We start from the raw sequence: 24734 nt of genomic DNA, 5'->3' as shown, positions 1-24734 counted from the left end.
AGTTTCTCTGGCGATTCTCCAGGCTTTGCCTGTGTGGGTGAGACTGTAGGTGCCTTTGCCCCAGCTGTGATGGTCTGGAACTGGCATGTCTCTGTGCGAATGTGGCTAGTGAAAGCTGGCTCCCCGGGCAGGAGGAGTGTTCCTGACACTGCGTGGGGTGTTTCACTTCCAAAACTGCCTCCTGTAGCCTTGCTGGGGCCAGGGGTGCAGAGCGGGATCCTGGCCCTGTGGGCTGGGCCAGGCACCCCAAGCCTGGAGGGAGAGCTCCGAGTGCTGCTTAGTGCAAGTGGAAATGGCTTCAATCTGTGTTTTGACTGATGGGTCTTTTCAGGAAATTTCTGAGAATAACATTTCTAAAAATGGCTGCTTCTTTCCACTGATATTTCCTGGAAAAGGCTGCAGTTAATTTTAAACCACTATCCTTTTCCCTTTTCAAGTGGAAATGGCTCTGTGCTTGTCCTCAAGGCTAATGTCATTCTTTCTGGCCTAGTGTGGTGGAGAGGGACAGTGTGCCACCGCCCTGACCTCCTCTTGCCGGACCCATTTGTCTTCAGGGCTGGAGAAGTTGGGGTGCTGGGGGCACACTGTGCACATGTCTGCTTTCCCTGTGGAAATGAAGAACTGTCTCTCCCAAGTCACTTCAAAATTGTATTCTTTGTCGGTCACTCCTGGCCAGTCCCGAGTACACAAAAAAGCCGTCTCTGAAGTCATTCCATTGCCCAGCTCTGTTTGTCGGGGTCAGGAAGCAGATACTGAGCTGGTTACCGCACCCCAGGTGCGAGGATCCAGCCCTGTGCGTGGACGCTGGGCTTGGGGACGGTCAGGGCCAGAGGTGAGCTCCTGGATCAGCCGAGGGAGCTGGCAGCACAGAGCTGTCGTGGGCAGGCAGCCCCTTTGTGTCGGGCAGAGCATGGCTCTCGGGCAGGCTCGCTGCTTCGGGTGGGAATATGTCATTAATTTTTATACCTTCCCCTGTAAACCATCGACCCTTTTTATGATGTCATGAGGGATTCCTTAATTTTGCAGCTGCTTCCTGGTTACGTCAGAGAAGAGCCTCCCGTCCTAGAGCCCAGCGCTGCAGTCCAGAACGGCTGGAAACAAATGAAGTGTTGAATATCTAATGGCTTCCACAGGGAGAGCTGCTCCATCCTCCCCAGGCCCCCGGCATTCCTCACCTCCTAGGCCTCCCTCCCTCGGACAAGACCAGGTTTCAGCACAGAGCAGAGGGAGCCGCGGGCTCCTGGGCGGCCCCGGCTGCTTTGGGAACACGTGCGGCGAGTTCCCCGGTGCTGCTGCATGTCTGGGCGCTGCGGCCAAGACCCCCCGGGCCCTTCCTGCCGCTCCGTGGGGAGAGCTCGGTACGGGAAGGTGGATTGGGGGCATCCTGGTTACTCCTGCAGTCCGAAGGTCGCTTTGGGAGGGATTCAGCCGTGTGCACTGCAGGTGGTGGCGTTCAGCTCGGCTGTAGGGCTGCTGCTGCCGTCATGTCTGCTGCCTGTGGATTCAGAGTTGGGGAGCATCTTTCCGGCAAAGCTGCCCACCATTCCCAGGCTCTTTGCAGGGTGTTTGCCAGGGCTGAGCGAGTGCCTCCAGGTTCCCAAGCTTTTTCGAGGGCAGATGAGTGCGTGTGTGACTCGCCGGCTCCCAGCGGAGAGCTGGGAGTGCCCGTGACTCACAGGTCCCCCTGCGAGGGGGTGTTGGGGAAATGCCCCGCAGCTGCGAGCACCCCCCTGGCTTTGCTGTTTGATATTCCCGGCAGTTGTGTGCGGTCTCCACGGCGGTGGGACCGGCTGCCTGCGCCAGCAGCGCGGCTCTCCTTGCCCGCTTCCTGCAGACATCCCGGTCCCGGTGGGCTGCCCGGTAGCTCTGCCAACGCTTCGTCTGGCGGAGGGTGACTCACAGGGAAAACACGCTTGTGTCTGAGCGATAAGAGAGCAAACCAGTTGCCTTCAGGTGGTGTCAGCCTGGAGGTGACCAGCCTCTGTCTTCCTCCCCGCAGGGCAGCAGCCGGCCGGTGAATCAGTTGTCTGTGCCGCCGAGCCGAGCTGCTGACACATCAGCCGGGTGCCTTAGGCACGGCTCGCCCGCAGCCCTGCGCTCACCGAGCTCCTCCGCCTCCTGCGTCCCCTGGCCAGCCCATTATGTCATCCCCGGGACTGTGTCCGGAGACCCGTTCGTTCGCTTGATTGCCTTCGCGTGTGGTCCTTTACTGTGTCACCGGGGAAGGTGGGTTCAGCTGTTGCTCCCCGGGAGCAAAGCACGTCCCTGCTGCTCTCTGCCTGCGCTGGGGCCACCCGTTGCCAGCACCGCTGCCTGGAGCCGCAGCCCAGGTCTGGACAGGGAGGCTGGCATGGAAACCGTCTCGCTGGAGTCCTCCCGACCCTTGGCTAGAGCAGTCCAGTTGCCTGAATCAAAGGAGTGTGGTCTCCTTTGAGACTCTAACGCTCGTTGGCTGGTCTTGCTTTAACAGCGAAAGATTCAGCACTCCTTGTGTTGTGTCAGCTGGGATGGATGTAGGAGCATGTGTGCTGCTTGCTTGCAAGCTCGAGGGTTGCTGTGGCTCGCTTCCACCGCTGCCTCGAGCGTCCTCGGAGCGGAGCAGCTGGGAGCCCTCACTTCAGACCCCTGCCCCGTCCCCGCGAGCACCCTCCTGGCCGAGGCCACGTGGCCGGTGCTCGCTCTGCCCGGATTGTCCCTCGCAGGATTTCCTTCGGCACATGGCGCTCGAGCGGCCGCGAGAAGCTTCCTCCAGCAAATCCCCCTCCTCGGAGGCGGCTGGCCCTCTCATCGCCTGCTCTTTTCCCATTCCCATTTCCTGTGGCTGGTTGCGTTGCCCTAATAGAGGTTTGGCATTGCTGTTTTGCACACCCTAGTGGGAGAGGGGATGTGTTTATCACTTTTCCTGGAGATTATCTGTTTAAGCACTCTCTGACAGTTACAATAACAAGGGCAGCGCGTTGTGTTTCCCAGCAAAAGGACACTCGCTGCTGAAAGATGTATAGCACTAATTAGAAATACATAACATCCGGCCACATGGCAGCCTTCTCCCGGCCGCTCCATTTCCTGAGCTCAGACGACTTTGACGACAGTTGGTTTATGTTTTCCATGAATATAATGTTCTCAGAGAAACACAAATTTCTCCCTGTTACAAAAGTCCCCATTCTGTCCATCTCTCTCTCCCCCCTCCCCACGCCCCCTTCCCCCTGTGAAACAGGTAGATTTATGACTGCAGAAAGCCTGGGTTGGATCCTGCTGCCGCCCGGGTCGGTGCAAAGCTCGCAGCCCCGGTGCAGGATGCAGCCGAGAGCCCGGGCAGGCGCTCGCAGAGGGTGCTGCGGCAGCCGCGCTGGCCGACCCACCCCGCTCCCTGGGCTCTCTGCGAAGGAATCTGCCTCCTGGTAGAAAAACAGGACCCTTTGTGCAGACCAGCACCCAGCTGGAGAACAAATCCCTCTTTCCTACATGCGAAGAAACAGGAGGACTCTTCTGCAGCTCACGGTGTTTTCGTGATCTTCAGAAAACCCATCCCTGGTTCCCAGTTGCTTTTTCGCTGCGCTTGCCGTCTGATATTCATCAGCTCCCATTTTTTCCATCCCATCCCTCCTCCCTCCTCTCTCGTGTGCTCCGCTTCGGAGCAGATAGGCTGGACACCGGCTGGAGGAGCGTGGGTCCAATCTGCAGCTCGCAGCAAGCGGCAGTGGCTAGTACGAGGACGTTTTTTGGAGGTCCCCACGTGCTGGGTGGGAGCAGGGCAGTTGCTCTGCTGTGTGTAACGCAGGTTAGGTGTAAAGGAGGTAGGAAGATGGAGCATGCTCAGGGAGGTGAAATCCTAGAAGGTTTTAGCTGCTGAAATGAATTCCTACTGAATATGGAAAAACTGCTGTATTTCAGATGTTTATAGCTTGGCCAAGTGTGGACAGATTTCTAGTAGGACAGGAAAACTCTCTGTTAAAAAGGTTATTCTGCAGCAAAATCTCAGATCCCCTTTCCAGGATTTGCAGTTGCTAGATTAGCTCAAGGAAAAGGTTGTAAGTGTGTTTTCTAACAAGGGTCAGCCACGATCTTGTTTCCTAGCCTCATTCTCACAAGTAGCCGAGCTGGTTTGGCTAAAGATTTCCGAAAGAATTTGGGCTGAGGCAGGCACCGAGCATGGAAACTTCAGCTCCGATGGTTACACTCTGAGCCAACTGGAAAAAGGGTCTTACGAGTGGCTAGTGTCAGGCAGGCGTAGTAACACGGCGCTCAAAACCCTGCGTGCGAACAGTGTCAGAGCTCGTGTCCCGCTGGCGGTCCGGCGTCGGGAGCCCTAACCTGCACGGGGTTTGCCGAGGGCTGCAGGGCACTTGCTTGTGTTTCTGGTGCAGAAAGACAGATCTTCAAGGCAAATTCAGCCTGTGAAGTGTGGGGTGATGCAAATTACCCAGGCTGTTGTTTCAGGCTGCAAAGCCTTTGATGACATTGCTGCTTTCAAATACTCCGCCTGCTCTTTTTTAGCCCCGTGCAGCATTGCACGCACCTGAGTTTTGCTGGCATGGCTGTTGTGGGGCTACAAGTGATGGAGAACCAGGTTCAGCCTGAGAAAGCTCCCAGAAGGTGGGTTTTTAGGCCGGCTTGGCTCCCTGCCGTGGCTGCAGCACGGCTCCCTGAGCTGCGTGTCGGTGCAGCATGCGGCGAGGGTACGGGATTACCCTGAGTCAGTCTTGGTTGCAAACGCTGAGAGTCCCGAAGCCCTGACCTTAAGCTGTGGTTTAACAAGCAGTTATTTAGGTAGCGGTGCCAGCTTTACCCACCCTCCTCTCCCCCCACACAGCACCTTTGGTGGTGATGGCACAGCTGAAAGGTGACATTTCGAACCCCGATGAGCTGCGTGATCTGGTTCACAGGGTGGCTGCACAGGCGAGAGCCAAGAGGTGACGTGGTGACAGGAGCTGTTTAGCTGGTGCTGGCATTAACAGGGAGGTTTGCCGGTTGCAAGAGGAGAAGGTGGAGGGGGGGAACGTGCTGTGGTTGTTGGTGCACGACCTGGTGCCGTGCTGGATGATTTCCTGCGGAGCATCGCTGCTGCGGCTGCTGGTGGCACAGAGGAGCCACATCTCTGACCACCTTGGGGCCTGCGTCTACGTGGCAACTTCTTCTGCGTGCGATTTCTGTCCGTAGTCTGCCTGACCACCTCGGCACCGCGCCCCGGCTGGGTGTGAGTGCAGGAGGGTTATCTGATTACAGCCTAATTGGGGTTTCAGGGGAGGAAGTGGAGTGTGGGTTTGTGGCAGCTTTGGCTGATGAGGTGCCCTCGATGCCACCTGAAAACGTTTCTGGAACCAGGCTTTTGGTGACTGCCTGTGGGGAGAGGGTGCGGGGCTGCCTGTGGACCAGATGCTGTAGGGCTGCTTCTCCTGCACCCGCTGTGGATCTGGGGAAGCAGATCTGGGAATTCCAGGGTTTGCTGTGACCTGGGCAGTCAGGATCTCTCTGCCTGCCCTTGTTGCGCTGTGGCAGCTGGTGTCTCCAGGATATGGTAGTGCTGTTCAGCTGCAGGGACAGGAATCACCCAAGTGTTACTTCAGCCTGCAAGAACATCTCTTTCCGTGAAGTTTGTGTGGTAATGCATCGTGCGTTACCAGCAGCACAGACCATTGCTCAGCTCAGAGGTAATGACGCCCCGTGGGCTCCACAGCAGACGGGTTGCTCTGTCACCCCTTGCAGCATCTTTTCTCCAGAGTTGTTTTCTCTTGGTGCCAGGGTACGCTCAGCCACTTCATGCTGTGACCGAGAGACCTTGCTGTGGATGCAGAGAGATGGTTTCCTTACTGCCCATCACTCAAAACACTCCACAAGTTTCTGTCTAAACGCCCTCGTTTCATGAGTGCTCTGCCCTTGGCTTGTACCCTCACCTTGACAGTCTTCTGCAGCCTGGGGTCTGCCACCCCACCACCTCCGTGTCACGTAGTCGTGACCGCTGGCTCTGAGCTCCCAGCTCAGTGGAGGCCGAGGCTCCCTGCCTCCCGAGGAACGCGGTGAAAAGGCACAAAGAGAAAGTGTCTTCTGATTTATGGTGCTTTCCTCTTTTATCCTACAATTAAGCTCTTAAGAGCCTTTGCTTGCAGGGCTGGGAGCTGGAGCGCTGGTGTATGTTCGAGGGTCTTGAATAAACACCCACCATACTCTCACCTGGATGCTTGTCCTTCTCTGACAGGTCGCTGGGCTGGAGGAGCCTCCCTGAAATGAGGCTCACAAGCTTGGCTGGGGGATGAACTTTCAGGATGAAGGAGTTTTGTGTAACGTAAAGATGAGATGACAATGCCCACCGTGGCTGAGCAGGAGCCGTGGGGAAACGACCCTGAAATTCGGGTGTCCTGTTCCTCTTACCTGCACAGTGAGCAGCTTTGCAGGCTGTACCAGGGCTGAGCATCGTTGCCGTACATCGAAGCACAGTGACTGTGTGTAAACTGGGTGTGAGCCGACGGGCACGTGGTGCACGTCTGTAGCAATACGAGGTGTTGGATGGGGCTGTAGTGCTCAGCTTGAGAGAGCGGGTCCCAGGTGGCTGTACCTGCCACAGCTCACACGCAAAAATCATTTTTGCTCTCTTTTGGGTGTTTAATGTTGTATGGGGAGCTTGTAGCCTGCCAGAAGAGCTGCCGGTGGCAGTGGGGGGGCTGAGGCCCTGGCACCAAGCTTGGCTGTGACCACCACAGAGCACTGCTCCAGCGCTTGGAGCCGATCTCTGAAACGTGTCAGGGCTGTGCTGACCCTCAGCATCACGAAAGCCTTTTAAGCTTTGCCTTTTTTGGAGGGTGAGGACTTAGCTTTTGTACCAGCCCAGTCTGGGGGTGACTGCAAGTCTGGCTTGAGCACAGTGCCCAGAGTCCCGGGGTTGCTGCCCACCCGCCGTGCAGGGGTGCTTGCTGCAATGCCCAGAGCTGGGACTTGCCAGACTCAGGTGCGGCAGCACGATGGCCGTGGTCTTATCGTGTGCCCGTTGAAGACAGGAGGTGAAGAGAGTCCAGCATCTTGCCCGAGTGTGGGGAGGCGGGAGCACAGGGAAGACGACTGTAATTTCTTGAACTGGACTGTGGCCAGAGCACTGGGACTGACACTCTTAATTGTGGGAAAGGCTTCATGAAAGAGATTTACTGTCCCAGAGTGGTCACATCTTTAGTTTTATGTTTCCTCCAAAAGCTGACAGCCTCTGCAGTATGGCACTTCCTACCATTGCTCTGCGGCACCCACTCAGCCCTGGCTCTGGGAGCAGAGCACCCTCGTTCAGCTACCAGGCGCCTCTGGTGCCACCCTGGGTTATCCTCAGTGGTCTCCCCGCTGGGTGCTGAACTCATTGGCAGCTGTAAGAGCTGGCCAAATCAAGCCTACAGATCTTCCTCCTATTTTTTCCTGTATTTTCTAGGTGTGTTTTAGTCTTTTTCTGGTTGTTTTTAACCTCCCACCCCATTGCTCTGAAATAATTTACACTTTAAAAAAAAAAAATGTTTCTTCTCTGCACCTGAGGCATTTTGCTAGCCCCGGCTGGAACGGGGTCTCGATGTCTTGCTTTAATCCTCTTGCCCTTTCCTCAGAATCCCTGGTCTGCCACATCAGGGGAGTTCAGCTTCCAACACCTTCTCCTTGCCTGCACGCAGCTGACGCTCGTGTCTGCGACGGAGGTGCCTGGGAGACGGGGCTCTTTGGGGCTCTCCCTCCCCGTCCCAGCAGTGGGGCTTTGCTCACATGGGCACCGGACTGGAGTCGGTACCTGCATGTTTGCATTCTCTGTGCAAATCCTTTGCCTGGCTTGCGGCAGCTTTTCTCACGGTGGCTGCAGAGTGAGGGCTGGAAGCCCTGGTCCTGCAGCGGGCGATGTGCAAGCCGGCGAGGCGCTGCGGCAGAGCAGCCTGCGCAGAGCGAGTGGCACGGGCTGGTGGAGAACCCCGAGCGGTGCGGGTGGATCCCGTCCCACTGGGCAGCAGCTCCGCTCTCCCCCGCAGCGCTTCCCTGCCTCCCTCCAGGCGAGCCCCCGGCCAGCCGCTCCCCCCCACATCTCAAGGGAGGGTGTGAATTGGGGGCAGAGGGGATTCAGAGGGCAGAGGCTGCCCGTAAGGCTTAAAAATCTGCAAGCCAGCAGCGCGGTGCCTGAGCGAGCACGGGCAGCCCGGCGTGCCCCACGGTGCTCTCGGCCTCGCTAACTGTAACCCACGCCCAGCTCCAGGCAGTCCCCTCGAGCCAGCTCCCCGCTGCTCTCAGCAGCCTCAGAAGTGGTTTCTGGCTGGGTGTAGATGTGCCGGGGGGATTTGCTCTTGCTCCGAGCCGGCTCTGTTTGGAAGAGCTGTGGTCGTGTGGCATCTACTTGAGTAACAGCTTCAATTAAGCTCTCTTGACAAGCTGTTGTGTGACTGGTGCACTAATGGGAGGAACCCCCTCCTCAGCTGCTGAGGTTAAAACTCCAGCAGGGACAAAGATCAAACATGCAGCTAATTACCCTTTTAACACTTAAACGTATCCCCCTCCTTCAGGGGAAGGCATCGGCTCCAAGCAGCAGCTTCTGTGCTGGGAGCCCTGAGTGCTGGCTCAGGTCGGGCTGGCTCAGCGTGCAAGGTCGTGTTGGGCACGAGGCGGGCAGTGTGAGTGGAGCCTCTTCCCGCTCCAGAGCGGCTCCTTGACACCTTTTTTCCCCACTACGTGAAGCAATGGGGTCCAGGGCAGGTGCGAGCTGGAGAATCACCCACCTCTGCAGAGATCCCCGCTCCATGCGGGGTGCAGAAGGGGAGGCTGCGAAGGCGAAGCAAGATGGAGCATCTGACCTGCTCCGCACTGAACCCTCTCTCTGTCTCCTAGAGTGCGTCTCCGAAGACTGCCGCTCTGTCATCCAGGAGCAGGCCACGGCCCTGGGGCTCTCCATGTTTGCACTCTTGGTGAGGAGGTGCACCAGCCTGCTGAGGGAATGCGTGCAAGGTAAGGGGGTACCGGCAGGATCCACGCAGCTGCCCACGAGACAGCCTGGGGGGGTTCGGGCCCTCATTCCCTGCTATTTTGTACACCCCGTCCCATCTGTTGGGGCTCTTGGATTCCTCCCCGGCAGCCGAAGCTCTGCCCACGTTACAGCTGGATCACCTGTCAGGAAAGCCCCTGATGTTTGCAGGCAGAAACGTTTGGAAGAAAGGGATGGACGCAGGGCATACTTCCCAAAACTGGGACCTTGGGATCCTGTCTCTGTGACCCGTGCATTGGCATGCCACTGCCCTCAATAAAAGGGATCGCAGACGTCCCAGCTTGCCCCCAGGCCAGTCAGTGCAGGGAGAACAGATCTGTCTGTGCGCTTGCTGTGGGTTGTGGCTGTTCCCTGGTGTGTCCGAGGCTGGGATGTTGGGATCTGTGTCATGCATCCCCTGTCCCTGCCAGAGCCTGGCTCCTAGCTGCGGTGAGCTCAGCTCTCACTTCTTGTATTGCAGTTCAGCCACAAGAGATGGAGCAGGAGGATGAGGAGGATGACATCAAGGTCTCTGCCTTGCCCCAGGACCTGAAGGAGCTGCTCCCCAGTGTGAAGGTCTGGTCGGACTGGATGCTTGGCTACCCGGACACCTGGAATCCTCCTCCAACCTCGCTCGAGCTCCCCAAACAGTACGTGCATCCTCTGGTCTGTCTTTTGGTGTCCGCTCCCTCCCTGGGCAGCTTTCCCCCTCGCTCATGCTTACTCCTGGCTCTGGCACTCTGACCTGAGCACCCAGGAGAGGCTCACTGCGCAGGGAATGTTTAGGAGGCACTTGTCACCCTTGGTGACACAGTGACTTCTTCATTGATGCGTGGGTGGGGCTGAAGTGTCTCTGAGGGGACCCTTTGCTTCTGCTTGTTGGAAAATGTCCCATGAGCTGGGTTTTTACCTTCTGCTTGGGGTGAGCGTCTGCATTTGCTGGGATACGTCTCCTTCACGCGCTCTGCTGGCCCAGCCAGCTGAACAGGCAGGACCTTCCTGGAGCTCCAAAAGCCACCTCCCTTCTGCTTCAGAAAGAGCTTGTCTCTACCCCTGCAACACACAAAAGGGTTAATTTTCTAAACTGGCCGATTCCAGCCCATTAGTCCATAATGCGGACTAGGCAATTTGCATATTTTTGGACAGAAAATTGAGTGAAGGAGCCAAGTATGGAGTATGCGAAACAGTGTCTGAGCATGCTCCGTAGCTGCTTTCCCGCAGGATTTTCCATCTGCCTCCGGTACTCCGGATCCAGAGCCTGAAATCACGTCTTATTGTTAATCCAAAGGAGCCAGAACCCAGGGTGATGGGAAGGCGCATTAAGAGTAATCCAGCAAAGTGGCTTAACCATTAATGGGTCCCCGCTCCGTGCATCAGGTCCAGTCCTGCTCTCCTAGTTTATTGCCTCTTACTCCAGTTCTTTTTCATTTGGCTGAGGAAATGGAAATCTCACACAGGAAGTTCTGGGCCTCATTTTGTGGAGATGGAGTCTGTTTTCTGTTTGTCGGCTGCTCGGTGTGGGACCGCTGCCTGCTCATGTGAACTGCTGCCCATCTTTGGGCAGGAACTCAAACTGGGATCCGTCACGTGAGCCCGCGCGCACCAATCCCCCCTTCCCCTTGCGCTGCCGGCGCAGGGAGCCGCTGAGCCCTTGGCGACGGGCAGCCTTGAGATGGAATTTCTGATTGGGTTTGCGCAGCCGGCGCTCGGCGCCTTCCCCGGGATGAGCTGCCTCCCGCCCCGGCGAGGCGCGGGGCTGTGTCCCGCCGGGCTGCCGGAGCAGGTGCTTGCCCGTTGGGGTGGGAGGAGGCAGTGGTGGCAGCCCGTCCCGAGGTGTGATGGCGCGTAGGTCTCTGCGGAGCGGTGGGTATGGCTTGGGGGGCTCTGCTCTGCAAGGTCCTGGTCTTCTGGGTGGAGGAACCAAGAGTCTTCATCTTGACCCAACCGCTTCCCCACCTCGCCCCTCTCTGCGGAGGATGGCTGAGCAGCCCCTCTTGTTCCATCGCTTGCTCTGGGGCATGGGCAGCCTTCCTCATGTTGGCTCCCAGCTCCTCCGCCCTGGTGCTCTTTGGCTCACCAGGAGCATCTGTCTTATCCACAGCGAGGAGATGGGCTGCTTCTTCAGCCCGGACCTCTTGTGTGGACCCAGCATCGTGTGGCCGGGTGTTGGTGGTCCGGGACTCTGGGACAGAAGCCGCTGAGCTTCCCTGGAGGTGCGGGCAGCGATGAGTAGCAGGCAGTCAGCTCCGCTCTTGGACACTACTTGGGACCTGAAACGTTTTCCCTGGATGTGGGAAAGGAAAACGGGAACCCTGGGTGGTGTGTCAGCCCTCTGTTGACGCAAGCCTGCTGTCTGGCCTGGGGCTGCTCAGTAACCAGGTAGAGTCACCAAGTCCGGGGCTTAGATAGGAGCAGCTTCAAAGAAGTTTAGAAGTAAAACATGGGTCAGAGCAGCAGGCGTGTTGGAGTAAGCCAAGGTTTATGGGCAGGGTGAGCTCAGAGCATGTGAGGAGCAAGTGCAGATGCCAAGTCACAGAACTGAGTAAGGGGCCTGAGCCCTTTCACGCGTGCTTTGTGCCCCGTGGTGGTGGGACGTGCTGTGGGGTCCCCACTGGTGCCAGTGGAGAAGCTGTTTGGACACGCTGGAACCGCCTCCCAGCACTCCGCAGCCATCACTTTCAGTGCCCCTCGTCTCGTGATGGTGTGGGCGTGGAAAAGGGACAGTAAAAAAAACCCTGAAGCACAGGCAAGGCAAATGGCAAGGACGCCATGAATGTGCTAAAGCTTCTGGAAAAACCAGGCCCTGTACCCACCTGGCAGCCCGCTCGGAGCAAAGGCCTGGCCCAGAGCTTGCATCAAAGCGCAGCTCGTCCGGGGCCAGTGCCGCTGCCAGAATGACGGCCTGGGCTCGGGGCCAGCGGGGCAGCTTGTCAAGGCTCTGCCAGAGCCGAGGGCCCGGGCTGCTGGGGCTATACGTCCCGAGGCCTCCGCTCCCGCTGCGTTCGCCATGTTCGCCATCGCTCGTTGTTAGTAAGGGAGGAGAGCTGGGGGACTTTGAGAACGTCTAAACTCAGCCCAGCTGTGGCAGTTGGTTTATTGCTTTCAGCTGGTACTTGAACCCGGGTCCTGGTCTTGGAGTCTTTCCCAGGTTTAATCCCCGGAGCTTTCTCTGCAGCTGTATGACACTGCGCTGACCCCGAATGAGGATAGGAAAATAGAAACGGTGCCAAGCCAGAGTCTCTTTTTCATTTGGAGTCTGGCTGTCTGCCCATGACCAGGGTTACATAATGGGAAACATAGCTGGGGCTCTGGAGAGCCCGCGTTTCACCACGCTGCCCAGACCTTCGCGTTCTGATGCTATATATCTTCCTAATTGTAGCTCGGATGCATTTATCACACTGCTGGATTCGAGTCCTTACAATAAAAAAAAAAAAAAAAAAAAAGAAAAAAAAGAAACCCCACACCAAATTCCTCAGCTCGCTGCTTTCCCCCTTGGACAGAGGCGGAGGGAAGGTGTGAGGGGTGAGCGCTGCCGAAACCCGGCGCACGGCTGCGAGCCACGCAGGAGCAGGCTCTGCAGAGCGGGATGGGAGGCTCGGGACGCTGCGTCTTTGGGGTCCTTTTCTTGACGGTGGCTTGGAAATGAACCCCGGCTCCTGGCAGGCATCCTCTCCCTAGCTGGGGGCTCACCGGTCCCGAATTCAGCCTGGAGGAGAAGCTACGCCTTTCCCCCAAACCCCCCTCCTTGCTCTGGCACGTTCATCCAGCTCTTAGCCACACCTGCGTGGTCACCGTGGCTCAGGGGATGCACTGGGACATGTTTTCAGCCCAGAAGGCCGTAGAGGGATGACAGGCTGCCTAGATCCCCCTCCTGGGGCTGCTGCGTGTATTAGAGAGGCGAGGGGTGTCCTTCCCCTCTGCCTGTTTGGGAGCGGAGCTCGGCGAGCTTTCCCGTTGCTCTTTTCTCGGGTGTTTCCAGGATAGGAGCTAAACCTGACCATGGACATCTCTGCTTCAGAGCAGCAGTGTCTGGGGGTTGTGTGTCTGCACCAGATGTTCCCAGGTCTTCTAGCTGCAAGCAACAGTCACTTCTGTATCTTAAAATTAATTCTTATCTGCGTGTTTCATGGCAAACATTGCCTTGAGGTCCGAGCAGGAGGTTGTTTCAAGCGGTTGCAGTGCCGTGTAACCAGGTTGGAGCGGTGTCTCTCAGACCAACTGTCCCCAGGAGTAATCTGCAGAGACTGGGGGGTGAAAGCAGGGAGTCCTGGGGAGAGAGGAGCCGGGTGGATCTCCGAAAGCAGGGATGTTACCAGCAGTGGGGCGAAAGGCGGATCTCCGAGGAGGCTGCTGTCGTTCAGGTGAATCCTGAATCCCTTTTTGGGAAATATCACTGAAGAGCTGAAATGGGTGAAGAGGGCTGGGCAGAGGAGAGCAAAGCTTCTCCTTGCTGTGCTTTGTTGCTGCAATGAATCCATTGCTAAACGAAGCGTAAGAATCGATGGGGAAGCCACTGGTTAGACAGGAACAGTGCCGCAGGGCTGACCCTGGCGAATCTGCTCTCCTTCCACGCTGGAGCGAAGGGCCTCTCGGTTTGTGGAGACTGTCTGCAAGCATTTAAAAATGGTTAATTTAAACCAAGTATTAAATCAAATCCAAAAGCTCTGAGCACATTCTAGAGCTTACCTTCCCAGAGAGATCTGCCAGATCGCTCTCATCACATCGCTTTTGCGGAGAAGTGTCACTGAGATGGCAGCTCCCGCTGGGAGAGATGGACAGAGTCTTGGACAGGGGTGCCAAGACCTTGCTGGAGTTTGTTGGAGACTAAATGGAAAATCCCTTTTGCAGATCTCAGCCTTAGTTAGTAATGCTGGCCACCAGAGTTTCCCTATCAAGACATCAAAGCGACGATTTGGAGGTGTCTCGGTACTGTAAACCTGGCTGAGAATGAAGGTAAAGTTGAGTGAAGCAGAAGCCAAAAGTCTCCATGGAGAAGGGGGCTGTGGCGATGCAGGGGCTGGCTGGGAGGAGACTGCACCTCTCCCGGGGAGGAGAGCGTCCCTCTAACTCCGAAGGCAGATTCCTGGGAGAGGAGTGGGTTTAGGGATGCCTGGCTGGCCACAGGGACTGCGTGCCGGGCAGAAATCATTGGTGCCATGGGGCAGAGGGGTTGTGACCACCTCATCCCCACTCTGGGCAGCTGTATCCGAGTCCAGGGCCAGACTGGTCAACGCCTTCTGGGAAGAGCTGCCACTGCCAACCCTGTCTGTTCCTTGCGGAGGAGCTGCTCTTGGTTCAGCGTCCCCTGGGCCAGGAGAGAGGAGACCTGGGAGGGGGATGTGGAACACATTGGATGGCGGTGCAGGAGCTGGGGTGGGCACTGGTGCCGCCGTGCACCGGGAGCCGGTGGGTTTGCGTCGCCTGGCCCCGGCAGCGCGCGAGCCCGAGGCGTTTGCCATCTGCACGGCTCTTGGCGGCTGGGGAACACAATGCGGGGCTTCTTCTGCGCCGCGCTTTCCGGGTTTGTTCTGCAGCTGTGGAGTTTGAATGTTAGTGTTTAAACAAGCTGGTATTACACAGGAAATGGCCACCTCCACAGGCCCCCGCGGGCTTGTAACGTGGGGTCATTGTGCTTGATATTAATCACCAGGCAGCCCGCGCCCCGGTGAAGATGGTGGCTCACGCCCGAGCGCCGTGGCCGGCAGGGATTTGGCGAGCACCAAGCTCGCCTCGGCACCCTCCGCTCTCCCCGTGCTTCGGTGCGTGCCTTGTGCCGTGCGGTGATGCCCGTCGTGGGCATCCATCCCTGGCAGGAGCCGTCCCCGCACAGAGCCAGCCTCGCCGGGCCGTGCTCTGCCCCGGGCCGTGCTCCAGCCCGCGCTTGGGCAGCGCTCTCGCCGTCGCCTGGCCGGGCTGCGTCCCGTCGGCGTGCAGCTGGGCTGCGCTCACACTGACAGCTACATTAAACCTGGAATCCTGAGGCAATAAAAAAGAAATTAACTCTTATTTTTTTTTCCTGTCCTGGCGGAATAAGCAAATGTAAATGTGTCTGTGGGGAAGTGAATGAACCCCCGTTCTGAGGAAAGACCTCGTGCTAACCCCCTTCTCGCTTCCTCGGTTCAAAGCTCTGGGAGCCTCGTCGCTGTACCTGGGAGCTGCGTGCCTGGGCTCGCTGTCAGTGATTCGGGGCCTCCCTCTGCAGAGGGACTCTGAAGCCGTGGCACCGTGCGTACGCGGCGCTTCCAGGCACCTGGGCCTGCCTTGGCTTTGCGCAGAGGCTCCGGCACCGCAGCACCATTGGGTGACAAACGCCAGAAATGCCTGGAGGTGGCCGCGTCGTCGTCCTGGGAAGGAACGGTGGGGAGAGGGTGCCTGACGGGGCTCCCCGGGGTTGTGCGATCTTCTAGGGGCAGTGCATGTCCCAGCAGGAGATCCATGGGCTGTATGGTGTCAGGGTGAGCTGTTGGCCCTCGCTGGCTGTGCCGGTGGGTGGCAGCCGGTGGATGATCTCAGTGGTGCCAGGGCTGGGAGATGCGCTGCGGAGGAGGAGCTGCACCCGAGGGGGAGGCAGAAAATCGTCAGACCCTCTCTCAGCAGTGCTACCTCTGCATCGCAGGAGAAAACCAGAGCAGAAACGCCAGCACCTCCCCCTTCGCTGGCGTTTTTTGAAGGTTCTGCAGGGTGCTGCATGTGAGAGCCTGCTGCCCGGCTGCCGCAGAGCTGCTCGGGGTCGCGCTGCAGCGAGATCTTGCTACCCAGGGAGGGAGCACAGTCTGTGGTTTGACTGAAGGAAGCCCAGGGTGGAAACCTAACACATCCAGTGCAAATGACAGATGTGGCAAGGCACTGCGAAGCTGTAGGGAGCTGGGGATGAAGGGGATAAAGCGACAGGAACTATTCTCGCGCTTGAGGGGTGGTGAGGGGCTGCCCTGCCCGGCAGCGCTGCCGGAGGGGCTGGGGGCAGGCAGTGGCGAGGGGGAGAGGAGAGGCGACCGCTGCGCTGGGCGGCTGCAGGGGTGTTAGCAGCGTCGGCTCGGTGACGGTTCTCATGGTGTTTTTCTGACATGGGGTGCCAAGCGCTGTGGAGGGAGATGGCTCCTTGTACTTCGTCTGCGCTGCTGCTTCGCCACCACCCCTGCCCTGCTGTGGTCCTGCCCAGCATCCTGCTGCTGCTCTCTGCCTCTCTCCGGTCGTCTCCATCCCCTGCCTGCCGCCCTGTTTCTTGGGGAATACAGGCGAGATCGCTGCAGCGTGTTTCTGTCCCTTCTCCTCCGCCCTGGCCCCGTGCACCTGGCTGCCTCAGCCCCCCGGGAACCCTCGGCATCGGCGCCTGTCCCCAACACCCCGGCGGCTGCAGGCCTTGCCCCGTTCCTCTCCCGCGCCGACGCCTGCAGCCTCTGCACCTCCTGCATCCCAGCCGAGCCCTGGTCGCAGCCCGCGCTGGCGGGGCCCCCCCAGTGCTATGTGACCGGACTCAGGCAGCCCAGCCCAGTTGCCAGCAGGGCACTGGGGGAGGGCCGAGCCTCCCAAGCCCTGTGCATCTCCCATGGGCAGAGCTCGCCTTGGAGGTGGCCCAGAGCAGCCCTATCACATCCGGTGCTTGTCTCTGCAGCCTGGGCCGGAGGATAAACTATCAGGGCTGTGGGGCAGTGGATCATTCCTCTTATTATTTTCTTCTTTTGCAGATAGGGGTCGTGGAAAGTTCAGTTCCTTTTAACCCTCGCAGCTCTGTTTATTTTCCAGCTGGTAGCACAAACGCAGCGTTTCCCATTACATCACAAAGGGCCTCGGACAGATCCCTCCGAAAAACGTGTTGCAACTGTTTATTTTTTTCCATATTTAAACATTTCTGACAGCCAGACCTGGCTGAGCCAAGCGATGGAGCTTTGTGAATGAACCCAGCTCCTGGTGTCTGTGCGCAGAGGGCTTTGAAGGACCTCTTCTCCTCTGCAGCGGGCGGGCTGGGGCTGGCTTAGGGACGTGGGCGACTCTGCGTTACATGTGTGCTGATTACGTGCCGGGCTTTGATTAATGGCTCCTCATTCTGCCTGGCTCCCAGGACGCTCTTGAAAACAAGATGTTTCATTTCAGTGTGCTTTCCTGGTACATTGATTCCCGTAAATAACCGAGTGCAGACTCTGTCCACCTGGAGCAGTTCAAAGAGCAGGGGGCCTCCCTCCAGCCCCGCACTGCGCTGGTCACTGCTGCAGCCCAGCGCTTTTCGATGCCCCAGAGATGCAGGGTGGAGGAGCTTCTGCCACCAGAAGCAGATCAGGCCCAGTTTCCCTTGGTGTCGTCCCAGTTTGCTCACTAAAAAATCCGTATCTGAGTGCTTTTAGAAACGGGAGGAAGAAATACAGCGTGGTTGGCTGCAGTGCCCCCGTGCTTGTTGCCTGCTTCCCCCACGCTGGCCCTCCGTGGGGTGCTGGGCCCTCCCCAGGGTGTGCTCAGCCATGGGGACGTGTGGTGGGGATGCACGGAGAGTGGTCCAGGGCTGCTGGTGGCCTTGTGTTCGCACCCGGCTCCCCGCACGTCACCAGGAAGGTGAGACACTGCAGAGGCAGCTTTGCAGGTCACTCACAAGTGTTGAAAACGTGGCCAGAAGCAAAACACGGCTTCACCCCCCGTGGCTGGGGTTTAGCTAAAAAGATCTCTGTGCTTTAGAGCGTGGCTGCAGCACGTGATTGCAGCAGATAACAGCTGGGTGAAGGAGAGGGTGCCCCGGGCTGGGCTGGAGCCCCCCAGCTGCCTCTTTCGCCCCAACAGCAGCGCGGGGGATCAGTTTGTCCTCCCAGCAGGCTTTAAAATTGAGTAACCAGCGGCGTTTCTCCCATCTGGAACGAGCCGGGCTCCTGCCGGCGCTGCACGGGGAAGCTGCTTCCCACGCGTGTGCCAGCTCGGGAGCGGGCAGAGCAGCGGGAAGGGCGAGATCCTGGGAACCGTCCCCGTGCGGGGGGACGGGTGGTCGGTGTCAGCGCTGGCGGGCGAGGGTTCCAAGCCCTCGTGGGTTCGGTGCCAGCGCAGCTGCGTCTGGAGCCGTCCCGGTGGGGTAGGTTAGCAGCGGTGGTGGCGTGCCTCGCCTCGCCTCACCTCTCTGGTATTCGCTGCAGCATTGCAGGCAACTCCCAACGCATTCCAGCCCCGAATTGCTCACGTCTCTCCTCGTTCTCCCAGGGTCTCAGTAGATGTGTGGGCGACGCTGGCTGACTTCTGTAACATACTGACCACAGTGAATCAGTCGGAGGTGCCCTTGTACAAGGACCCAGATGACGACCTTGCCCTGCTTAGCCTGGAAGAGGATCGGCTGCTCTCGGGCTTCGTTCCCCTGCTGGTCGCCCCCCAGGAGCCCTGCTACGTGGAGAGGACCTCGGACAAGGTCAGCAGTAGGCCAAACATCCCCCCTCGATTCCTCCAGACTTTTATTCTTGGGAAGTTTTCTGTGCAAACGGAACACGATTAAGTCATTGAGAAGGGTGTTAAGGGAAAATATCGACCTTTCAGCCGCTGACATCCAGCTCTGTGTCATGAAAACCCCTCTCGACTTCCTCTGGTGTGTGTGTGCTCGCTGGCATGTTGTATATACGATCATTTCCTCACTTGTTTAAATAGTGCAGCTTGTGTTGGCAGTGCTCTCGGTGCACTCCAAATGGTTTGCATCATGCTTAAAGCACCCTCCCCCTCCCCCCGGCCACAAAACTCTGCCTTAGGAAGGCAGCCAGGACTTTTTTCCCTCTCTAAAGAGGAGAGTGATAAATAGGTGACTAGAGAGAAGCAGACACCATGTGTTAACGTACAAAAGGCTTTTAGGAATATGAAGCATTCCCCACTGCCCGCTCTCTATTTTCCTTTCTTTGCTCTAGGAGCCCATTCTAGCCTGAACTTTCCTTTGGCTGTTTGTTTTTAGAATAATGAAATCAGTTCCCTTGTTGATGTGGGGTTTTGGGTCTGCTCTCTGCCACCACCTGGCCAGAAGAGACCTGGGGGCTGCGCTTGGATAACGTGATGGGGGATGGAAGAGGCACAATGGCATTTGTTTTGCACGCCCTTGGAGGCACAGCAGGATAAGAGTGGCTCTCAACAGTTTCCTGCTCAGAGGCAGAATCGCAGCACCAGAAACGCTGCTCATCTGGGAAGCCGTGGCGTGGCCTCCCCGAGCGCTTGGTGCTACGAGAGGAGAAGTGGAGATGCAGGGGCTGGTTTCTGTGGAGAGCCTGCATGTGACAGTGTGCCTTCCCATATGCCTCTTCTTCTTGACATTTTCCTGAAATGATGGTGAGAAATTTAGGACCTTTGTCACAGAGGGACCCAAGAGGTGCGAATTTCTGTTTCACTTCTCTGTCTGCCCGGCCCGTGCTCACAGCATTGCCCACGGCAGAGGAGCACAGGGTCCCAGTAAAACTGAAGGCTCTCCCAGTTTGGGGAATCACCTTAGTCTGGGAAGTCACTGTGCAGGAACAGATTTTCAAGGCTCTGTTTGAAGGGGTTAAAATATCAAACATGTGGTTGCCGTGGCTGCCCTAAGGTAGCCTGTCTGCCCAGCGTGTGCCATGGCCTCACTGGGGTTCTGCTGGGGACAGTCCCTGTGCCCCACGCTCTGTCCAGGGTCTCTTTCCCCAGCAGGCAGGGGAGGTGGCTGAGCAGCCTGGGCTGTGCCCCAAAACTTGTGGGAGTGGTCGGTATTCCCTGAACTCTGCATTTTCTAACCACACACCGGTTTATTCGGAGTGCCATCTACCTGCCCTGCCAGGCACTTGCGCTCACGTGTGTGGAAGAATAGACAGATTTTGTGCTGTAGCTACACCTGAGCTTCTGAGCTGAGTTTTCTCACTGTCCTGGCTCCCTTTGGTTCTGGTGCTTTGTAAATGAACTGTGCAACACCACTGCCGGGAGTTGGTGCCCTGCACAGCGCAGCAGCAGCCGCCCAAGCATCCGGGATTATCCGGCACGGTGGTACCAGCTCAGCTCTGCTGAAGAGGCAACACAGAGCCCAGACAGAAGGAGCCAGGCCTGACTGTGTCCGTCCCCCTTTTATTTCTTTCTTCTTTTTTTTTTCCCCTGCCTCTGTGGGTGTTGTTTGCTTTGAAAGTAGCTGACTTTGGAACCGTGATCCCACCCAGCAGGCTGGGGCGTTCGCTGGTGTTTGTGCAGGTCTAAGTCCCTGCTGTGTGCCCGTTGTGCTGTGCCGTCTTCTGGTCTCTGCCTTACGCACCGAGCGCATCGCACGGAGGCAGACAGAGGAACCACCGCTAACTGGGACATGCTAAGCAGAAGCAGTGGGTTCTGCAAGGTCTCTTCTCTATCCAGTACTGACCAGTATTTTCATTAATGGTCAGACTGGTGAAACAGCAGGTGTGCGTATTCACTTTCCAGAGGACACCCAAGAGGATTAAGGCGAGGCCGGTGAGATAGAGCGGAGATCTCAAAAGCCTGACTTCCAAGAAGGGACTGGAAGAGCTGGGACTTGTTAGTCTAGAGGAAATTCGGGGAAAATGCAGTGAGCTGTTGCAGAGAGGAGGAGAACAAGCTGTCCTCCAGCTCCATGCTGAAAAGGACAGGAAGGAATGCAGCAAATTAGAAATTGCAGCAAAATAGATGAAGACTAGACTTTAGGAAAGGCTTCATACCTTTGGGTAGTTAAGCACTTGAAAGCAGCCTCCTTAGTGATTCTGCAGCAATCTCTTCAGCCGTGGAGATTTTTAAAAGCAGGCTGGGTCACTCTCTCAGGTACAACTTGGGCGGAGGGGAACTGCCTTGGAAAAGGAGACAAGGTGACCTCTTTGGGTGCTCCTACCTCATTTTCTGTGATTCGGTAAAGCTGTGGGAAGGGACTGGAGTGGCAGCTGCGTCATTACAGTCAGATGCCTGCCTTGTTCCACAAATCTTCTCCTTCTGCAGTATTAATGAAGTGAATTATTTGACTCACTAGAAGTGGGATGTTGTAGAAGGCGGTGCAGACCAAGCAGGGAAGGTAGGACTGAGAGGCCTGCACCCATATGCCTTTCACAAATGACCATGAGCAAGATACAAAAAGGCACTTGCCCGCAGAGAAGCCCCCAGTCCAACTTAGCCAGGGGATCCCTGTGTGTGGTCCCCTGTCCACCATCTGCTCCCTGCCCTCCTTTTAGCGTGCAGAGCCCGGGTGGATGTGACTCCTCAGCGGATGCACCTCTGGGCTGTTTGCAGGGGAAGGGTGCCGTGTCCGTGCTGAGCAGGGTGGCACGAGGGGGTCCGTATCCCTGAGCGCCAGTCAGGCGATGGCAGCAGGCGCTGCAGCGGAGCAGCTCTGTCTTGCACGCAGCACATCCAGCTGTGTGGCAGGAGCTTTCCCATTCGCATACTCCCTGATGGTTGCTGATTGACTGAGCTGCGAGCAGGTGAGAAATGGTGTTTCTGTGCAGCAAGAACTCTTTTCAGTACTGATCTTTCATTGCTGTTTAGCAGGAGCTTTTTTTCTGCACCCAATTTCTTTCTCTTGTGTTCTCAGTCTTGGCCCCGTTTTCAGCCCAAGTCCTGACAGTTCTTTGCTGGAGAGGCAAAGAAAATGTACTGCTCTTTATATGGCACCCTGTGAATGTCTTGTGGGCTGGGAGGAGGGTTCTGACATGCCAGAGTGTCTCTGGGGAGCTCGCTGTGGTACCTTTCCCATTGCTCGCAGGACTACGAAGAGACCATTGGCTTTCTACAGCAAGGATGATATCTCACCTTGCTTGCTGGTGCTCCAAATCCTTACCCCATGCTTTTGCACCATAGTTTTTTAATGAATTTGTGACATTTTTGGAGGAAAGGAATCTGTGGAAAGGCAAGACTGGAGAGTGTTGGGCTTAAAATGGTGTTAGGTTATTGGCTCCACCAAGAGGATGGTTGTTTTGTGAGCTATATAGGACAAACACTGTGCTTCCCACTTCTTTTTGTTCTCCACGTCCCATTTAGCAGATGGAGTGCAGTATTCAGCCAGAGTTTTGCAGTAAGTTTTTGAGCATTTGGCCTGGCTCGTATTTTGAGTGAAAATGTTCTGACTCCGTTCGTTGCCATGAAGCTGCGCGTTCGGATTCCTGCTGGAGCCAGTGTGACACTTAGAGCTTCCCATCGTCTCTTGCACTGTCACTGAAGCTTTAACCAACAAAAGCTGGCTCCAGGGTGATGTTTTCCTGGGCGTATGTTGGGCAGATATCCATTGCAGCTTGTGTGATGGAACACCATCGAACGTACCAGTCAACAGCAAACTATGCAGCCTGGTGCCTGAGCTGTCAGACTGTGTCTGCAGCGTTTGCAGCCGAAGGAGACGCTGCCAGGACCTCGGTTACCCAGCGTTGTACCCAAGGCAAGAGCAGGGAACAGCAACATGGCTGAGTTAAGGTTTGGGAAGAAGGAAGGTAACAACTATGGATTCATCAGGTGGCGCGTGGTGCTGCTGTAGGGGCTTGTAATGGAAAATGCTTGGGTTGTGTTGAGGTTAAAGCAAGTTCTAGTGAAGGTGCATCTGAGGTGTGCGTGGGTCTGTTCTTGTGCAGCCCTGGGAGCCTGGGACATGTCCTGGTTTCCTAAGCGCTCACTGAATCCCGTTGTCCCAGGAGCATCCTGCTCTGCAGTGGCCCCGTGGAGCTGGTGGCAAGGCTTGGAAGAGGGCTGCGGGTCGCCCGGCACGGAGCAGAGCAGGGAGGTCCTTCTCCTCTGTGCAGGCACATGGCATCACTGATTGCCCACACCCCTGCAAGCTCTGCATGGGCTGGACGTGGGCATCACCCAAGTGTGTGCCTGCAGCACTGCCACATGCCCCAGCCAGGGAGATGTGGAGGAGAAAGTGTTAATGTCGCTTCCCACAATAAACCTCTCGGCATGGGGGGTCCTGAAACCTGAGCCCCTCTCTCCTCCCCCAGCCCTGACACACGTTAATAAAAGGTTTTTAAACGCCAATAAAAAGGCAGCAGCCCCAGCTCACCAGGTCCGGGGCCCAGGGTCCTTGGGAAGGCACTGCACAAATGTGTTTTTTGCATTTTCAGGCTTTTGGCTGGTGAATAAGATTGAGGAGAAATACTCCTTCCCCTGATAACAATACAGTGAGACGCAGGATCAGCAGTGTGTGGATTAAAACCAGACGGTGCATGATTAATACATATGCTTATAGGGCTAGTCACTGCGGTTCTCTCCTCTCAAACAGAAAGGCACTTTTTTTTTCCCTCATGTGCATGCTCGTGTGTGGAGTGGACTGTCTCAGATACTCACCACTCAGCTAGTCTCAACCCTGTCTCACCTCAGCAGGCAAACGAAAGCCCTAAAATGCAAGGCTCTGAAAAATAACTATCAAGATTTTACTGCCCCAGACCTACAGCCTGGGTACTGCGTGGCTCCTCCAGCTCCGGGGTGGCCAGTTAGCTTCCCACATTTGGTGCCCTTCTTGTTTCGCAGGTACTTGCTTCCTGCTGTTTGCACTACTCACCTGTCAGTGCCGACAGCCTAAAATCCAAGCTTTGTTCTCCTTAGAAAACACAAATCTCTTTCCTCTGCACTGTCCAGCTCAAGCGGACAGTCCAAATTTGACGCTTGCTCTGGCTGCCCCAACATGTTCTAGATTTGCAGAGCTAGTTGCCTTTGATTTAGCTAATTACTTAGGCTTGGGCAAAAATTAGTCCTGTCTTGTTATTCACTTCACTTATTTACAGTATTTCAGTCTTCTTAAGACTTGCAGATATCTCTTGGCAATGTGTAGTCATGTCTGACGCTTCTTGGGAAGGGAGCCCCAGGTGTAAAAGCCAGGGAGGAATAGCTGTCAGCGTGACCAGGCTCTGTCATGCCTCTGAACACCAGACATTTTGTCCTTTCCAAGACCTAATGACTCCTGAGGTGCTGGGGATGAAATCCACGTTAGAGTGGCCAATGCTGAGGGCTTCTTGCAAGGCATCAGAGGAAGGGTAGCAAGACCAGGACTCCGAGAGTACAAACTCTTTGTAAGCAGAGAGAAAACCCCAGTGAGCAAATGTAACTGTTTTCTCAGCATCCTTTCCATATTCCCATTCCATAGCCTTGGAGCATCTCCCTCCAGCTGGCAGGCAAATGCACTCAGCCCATGAGAGCAAGAGCTTCCAGCTTGGAGTTTGGTCCAGAGAGGAAAAGGGAAACTGTGAGCGGAGATCGGAGCCCCAAGTAGGACAGTCCAAGGAGGAGTCATCCTTGAAAAACTCCTTCCATTCCTACCTCGGTTTCCAAACAAGCAGTGAAAGATCCCTGCCACAGGCAGCCCTGCTCGGAGTGGGGACTTGGCAGGAGCTGGCAGCCCCGAGGCGGCAGAGTTGGAAATGTTTACATTTTCTGACCAGTATCTGAACTCCATCTCAGCCTCGACCTTCCCTTTCATGTGGTGCCTTTAGATTGTAAAAGGCAATTAGGCTAAATTATGGGCCATCTTGGAAGATGATGTCACTGAGTGATGGAGGAGAGGCTGGATCTTATGCCACCAGGAAGGCAGCGTGCAGAATATCACCTGCTTTGAACTCCTCATCCATCCTTGGCATCTCCTTGAAGCACGAGTGCCAGGGCCTGTGCAGACGCCACGGGAGCCTCTCTCTGCCCTTGCTGGGTGTCGTTAGCACAGTGGGAAGCGTGGAGCCAAGTCCATGTCCCCGGGGCTGGGTGGCAGAGGAGGGTACACTGATGTGCTGTTTTAAACATAGCTCTATAGAAACAGGCATGAGTGCTGTCATGGTGACTGCTGCCACATCTCCTAGGGCATCTCCGGAGAGGTATTCTGTTCATTTATCCTTTGGTCTTGGTGTTTAAT

At 56.5% G+C, this 24734-nt stretch overlaps 1 protein-coding gene across 2 annotated transcripts in view; it reads left to right on the top strand.

Moving 5' to 3' along the window:
- SMG6 (SMG6 nonsense mediated mRNA decay factor) overlaps positions 1 to 24734 on the top strand; it is a 113554-nt gene that overhangs the window by 45995 nt on the left and 42825 nt on the right. For both annotated transcript variants that reach the window (XM_075440181.1, XM_075440180.1), the window contains exons 11-13: positions 8827 to 8943; positions 9441 to 9609; positions 18134 to 18335. In XM_075440181.1, coding sequence (XP_075296296.1) covers positions 8827 to 8943; positions 9441 to 9609; positions 18134 to 18335 — 488 coding nt within the window. The remainder of the gene's footprint in view (positions 1 to 8826; positions 8944 to 9440; positions 9610 to 18133; positions 18336 to 24734) is intronic.

Source organism: Opisthocomus hoazin, chromosome 20 (genome assembly GCF_030867145.1).
Source record: "Opisthocomus hoazin isolate bOpiHoa1 chromosome 20, bOpiHoa1.hap1, whole genome shotgun sequence".
NCBI lineage: Eukaryota > Metazoa > Chordata > Aves > Opisthocomiformes > Opisthocomidae > Opisthocomus > Opisthocomus hoazin.
This window is presented reverse-complemented; position numbering and strand designations above follow the sequence as displayed.